The 5,610-nt window shown below is 30.4% G+C and overlaps 1 protein-coding gene across 1 annotated transcript; it reads right to left on the minus strand.

Moving 5' to 3' along the window:
• Positions 1–1,050: 1,050 nt before the first annotated feature.
• On the minus strand, positions 1,051–5,391 carry LOC108337299 (GDSL esterase/lipase At4g26790). The gene is made up of 3 exons (XM_017573794.2): positions 4,989–5,391; positions 3,773–4,262; positions 1,051–1,499 (listed from the first exon to the last, which is right to left on the minus strand). The coding sequence occupies exons 1-3, from the start codon at positions 5,352–5,354 to the stop codon at positions 1,306–1,308; spliced, it is 1,050 nt and encodes a 349-aa protein (XP_017429283.1). The 5' UTR covers positions 5,355–5,391; the 3' UTR covers positions 1,051–1,305.
• Between the last annotated feature and the right edge of the window lie 219 nt (positions 5,392–5,610).

Raw genomic sequence — 5,610 nt, forward strand, 5'->3', positions numbered from 1 at the left:
TATGTTCTTTGAAAGACAGAGTCACATGAGTTCTAAAAGGAGAAAAAAAAAGGAAGAACCTCTTATAAAATTAAACAATGAAACGATACTTTCTTTGTAAGTCTCTTTATAATTTTCTCACTCCTAGTTAAATTTTTATGATTAGACCTAAATGGAACAATGAATTTTGTTGGGATAAAATGAACTCATAAGATATTTTCTTGTAAGTATTCATGCTTTGAAGTTGAAGTTAGGATTATGAAGATGTAAACGTGTTCTTTTATACAGAAAAATTTGTGTAAAAGTTTTTAAGAGAGAAAGTAACATTTTTATAATAATTTTTTTGTTAGATATCAAATAAAATAAAATATGAACATGAGTTTATATACAGATAAGATACATCTATTGGTAAGAGACTTTGTGGAATGGTAACAAAAATAAATCCGTGAAAACATAATCCAAAACGGATAATATCTTACCAGTATAGAGATATATATGTCTGTTGAACCTCTCTACAATTTTATTACTTTAACATATATCAAATGAGTCCGCACATTACTTTTTAATTAATATCAAATTAATGTAAATGTATATCATATCAAAATTACTTTTTTAAATACTTTATTTCAAAGAAAATTCTCAGTACGGTGACAGTGAACATAAAAGGAATATTGTTTTAGTTGTAAGGTATTAACATATGAAGGGAGAGTACTTGGTGTCGGAATCAGATAGTTGTTCCATAAATGTTCTTTATTCTAGGCATGACCATTTTATGCTACTTTACCTAACTCAGCCACAACTTTTAATTCCTCATTTTCATGGTAGGACAACGTATGCAAAGTTGAACTCTTTTGAAATTTCTTTTCGTTTGTTTTGCTATACCTATACTTAGATTCTAATTAAGATCATGTTTGATTGGAAAATGTAAGCTTTAGAACATCTACCGTGTTCCCTATATATATAGTATTTTCTATTTTAGGTGCAAGGTAATCAAGGATCCTGGGAGATGGTTAGTTGAACAATGTTTAGTCTGGTTTACAAGTTAATCAAAGTTGGCAACACAAAATCACGTAAAATGAAAAAGCCAACAGGCACACATGAATGAATTAAAAAGCGAAAAAACCAAACACAACACGAGGTTCTAAGTGGTGCACATGACTACAATTCAGGTGTTAATTTATTTGCCATAGCAGAAGACATAAAATGTATACATGTCGAACATGTATGCATGGGAACCCAATATAAAACCTAGCTATCTGTATATTTTGATGCTGCTCTAGGCAAGACTGTGCAATCTTCTAAAGTAATGCGTGCTGATGATGATGATCATCGAAAGGTTGCTTTAAGCTTTGGAATCAAATAGTTTGAAACTATGCGATTTGTCTTTTCAGTAGGATGAAATGCATCCCAAAACACATACTTTTCCGCATCTGTGCATGTAAGTGGACTCTTGTCACTGCACAAGTAGCTCATCTCAAACGTTCCTGTCGAACAACACGCCTTTTCTACAACCTCGTATCCTGAAATCAATTTATGAGTTTCAATAATTTTCAACTTATAGAATTGATACATGAACTGAACTGAAAGAGTAACATAGTCTTGGAAATTCCACATCGACTAGAGATAAGACCAATTCATAATTTATAAGTGAGTGCAAATCTCACCTTATAAACCGATTTTGTGGGGTTGAATTAGGTTTAAAGTTCACTTCTAACATGGTATCAGTAGCGAATTCTAAGTGGACATTTTTGTTTTCACCCATTATCGGGCCGCTATTAGGCCAATTCATACTTTATAAGTGGTGCAAACCTCACCCTACTAGTTAACTTACAATAACTGCAAACTTTTTATTTGATAAGTTGATTTAATAAGAGTAACTTAAATTTAAAGTTTATTTGTATTAGAGCTACTTTAATTACAAATTTATTTTATAAAATTGAGTTAAATTTAAATTATAGTTTTTACCTATAATTAAAAAGGTTTATCAGTTAGAATATACACTTGTTCAATTTATATTCATTTCGTACTTCTTATTTATAGAAATTTGATAAACAAGTGCTTTAAATTGATTAAAAGACATTTAAACAACCACATTAGACATTTAAAAGTTGGTTAAAAATATGCAGAACTAACTTAGTTTTGTTGTATATGTGTGTAAATCACACACAGAAATATGTGTGTTGCGTGAAATTATTGGGTTCAAAATTAAACCTTTTATGAATTTGATTGTGGTTGTTGATAGTGTGACCTGGTGCCAATAAATTAGTATTAATGATAAGAAGTGAAAGCATACCTAAAAGCTGTGTAGGCAAGCACACAAGCTTTCAGTGACCATTAAAATTTAGAATTAAATGCTATGTTTTTCTTACATCTACTATTTCCTAATTAAATTCAAATGAACTACAAAAAAAAACCACACTATATCTGCTGGTTACTCTAGGAGATGCAACTGTTACTTAATATTTTTATAATTTTGTTTGACTGTGACAGAAGTATTCAAGAGAGGTTCGATCTCATTAATTTATTATAACATTTCTTACATGAAGTAGCTAATTAATGAATTTATATTCTATTGTTTTTTTTTTTCTTTTATTCTCAACAATGCTCAATGATTTTACCATTTTTATCTCCTTTAATTTTTTTTAATTTATTGTTTAATCTTTCTCCAAATTTTTTAACAATTCAAGATTAACTAAAAGCATAAAATTGTAATTACCCCTCTAGAAAATTAAAAATCATGCAGATATCATTTATATAATTTTATACCACCAAACTAGCATGCTTCACTAAATGTTTCCAATTTAATAGCTTTAAATTATATAAAATTTTGTTTTGTTTAAGCATAAAATTGCCAAAGTTATCACTATTGATATTAACTGGTATTATGCGTCATATTATTAGAAACTCGTCCATATTAATATTAATGCTTAATTTCCGTAAACTATGCTTAATTTCCGTCCATATTAGGAAATTTAACATTTTTTTAGAATATAGTATTTACAATGTGTTTATTGAATAAGAATATTAAAATTAGTAATAAGTACAGTTTTAAACATTTAAAAAAAAATCTACATAAATATATGTGAACCTTTAAATAAAAAATAAAAAATCGTTAAAATATATTTATTACATTAAAACTAAAAAAAATTGATAGAAACTTCTGAAATAGTTAAAATACCTAATAAAATATATTATTGATTATTAATAGGACACTTGAAAATCTAGTAAAACTGAATTTGAAGGAAACATCTATTACATCCCATTTAAAATTTAAGTAGGGAGAAGAACATTCTCATATTTATACTTTTCATAATATAAATATATTTTAACTTTTTTTGCACAATTTTATATAATTTTTTTGTTTTACATATGAATTTGAACATCTTAAAATATTCTTTATATATATATATATATATATATATATATTCATATATAATTTTCTGATAAAAAAAAGTATGACCAACTATTGGTGGGGTGGATTTTGATGATATGAATAATGTATTTCTTTGGTTATAACACGGCACTGCATTCTTTTGTATATTAATTGCATGCATTTACTATTTCCTATTTTATCTTTCTACTTTGTATAATTGAATTTATATAGTAGCCTTGCTTTCTTTTTATAAACTTGAAAATGATTATTTTCTATTTTATTTCGTTCAATACGAGGAAGAAAGAAAAAAAAGGAGCACAGAGCACAGAACACCATAATCATCGTCACCATCACCATGTTCATGCATACCAGATAAAAACAAAAACACGAGAAGTGAGAGTAGAAGAAGATAACACATACCATAAGCAGAAGGTCTTGTAATGATATCATTGACAATAGAGTATGCATTTGCCGACAAAGCTTTCAACTGTGGTAGTTCTCTATTAAGCTTTGCTATCACATTCTCCAGCTTGGCATTGAAGGTCAAAGCAACGTTGTTGTATTCCTCGTTGCAACCATGGTCCCCCAAAATGTTGGTGGCCCTCTCTAAGGGTAGACACCCTATGGGAATAAGACCAGTTATGGACAATTTGCGTGCTCCAAGTGCATACAATTCCCTCACAAAATTCTCAGCAATACTCAGTAGAAAATCTTGATACTGTGACACGGTGAAGTGGATCCTTCGGGTTGGGAACACATAATAGTTCTCAAGAAAATCGTTGGTTCCTAGACTCATCAAATACAAGGCTTCGCTTATGATCTCGTTGGCTTTTTCTACACCAACATGGCTTCTCAATCTGGTTTGGTATTCCTTGTAGAACTCTAGTTCCTTCCACAGTGGTATCACGTTCTGCAAGATTTAAGATGTAACAGAAAAAAAAAAAACACTGAACGTGTTATTAATTATACAAATTGAATGGTCTCCGTCCAGCGTACTGTATCACTGGCGCAAGAAGACAAGATATTAAAGTGAAAGATTCAATACAACATTGAAGTGATTGAATAAAAAACATTGAGAGGATGGAAATATATTAATGATGATGACAGAGTCAGATCCATAACAGTAATATTATATATACATTCAACATAGCACTCTTGAATTGAATTTTAATGGCATACTATTATTTGGTGAATCACTTTCTAACACCCTTTTAAATATATAAGATAACATATCAGTAAAGTTTGTTCCAAAATGTGTTTTATTAACACTTCTCTTTATATTTTAATTAATTCAAAACATTTTTTTTAAAATACCATTCATGCAACAGAATGTTATTAGGGGAGTTTGACTACATAATAGTTCAACACTATTTGATTTTATCAAAATTAAACTCTTGCAAAGAATCCCTTTAACTTGATGCTAAAGATGGTAAGATTTACCAGACATTCTAAAAATATGTTTGTGGGGTTTCTTCTTGATTTTGTGAGCTGATAAACCGGGTTACAACTTCTTTTAAATTATGAAAAGATAAAAAAATAGAAACTCTATTTCCTAAAAAGAAATCCGGCAACTGCAGAAGTAGGTAGGATTACTTTGTTTGATGATTGAAAAGAAAAAACCCGAAAAGACACTTACCAGAACAGCAGAAGTAGCATTATCATAACCAGTTCCAGCAGAGGCAAAGCAAACACCGGTGGCGAAATCCTGAATGGTATAAGCAGGATCTAAGTATGCAGGAATGGTTGATTTGACGCCAAAGGCCTCAGCAAGGAAATCTGGAGGGACACGACCGTTGCAGAAGCGTCCCGTAGGACGACCACCTTCGAAGTCACGACCATAGGGCTTGAAGTTGCTCTTGAGAACAGTGGCTATGGCGTTGTTGTTCCCAGAATCCACAGAGGAGTCTCCGAAAACTATGACAGCAGGGACATTGTTACTAGTCTCAGAATTTTTTACCACCACAATGTGGATTAAGAACAGTAATAGGCATGTGAGGGTCATGATGATAATTTGCTGGTGGGGAAGAAAAGTTAACGGAGAAGAAGGTTTTATAGTAGTGGTTCGAAATTAGATGTGTGTGATTAATTGGCTGAGAAAGTTTGGTTGCAGATTTTAATGAGGGTTTGCATGTGTTATCACGTTTCTGGGTTTATTCCCATTTTTTCCAACCTAATGTGTCACCTATCACTGACTAAATTACTTTGTGTGTATCATAATGATAGCAATAGTTTTTATATATTAATTAAAATGTATTAAA

This window comes from Vigna angularis, chromosome 7, assembly GCF_016808095.1.
Source record: "Vigna angularis cultivar LongXiaoDou No.4 chromosome 7, ASM1680809v1, whole genome shotgun sequence".
NCBI lineage: Eukaryota > Viridiplantae > Streptophyta > Magnoliopsida > Fabales > Fabaceae > Vigna > Vigna angularis.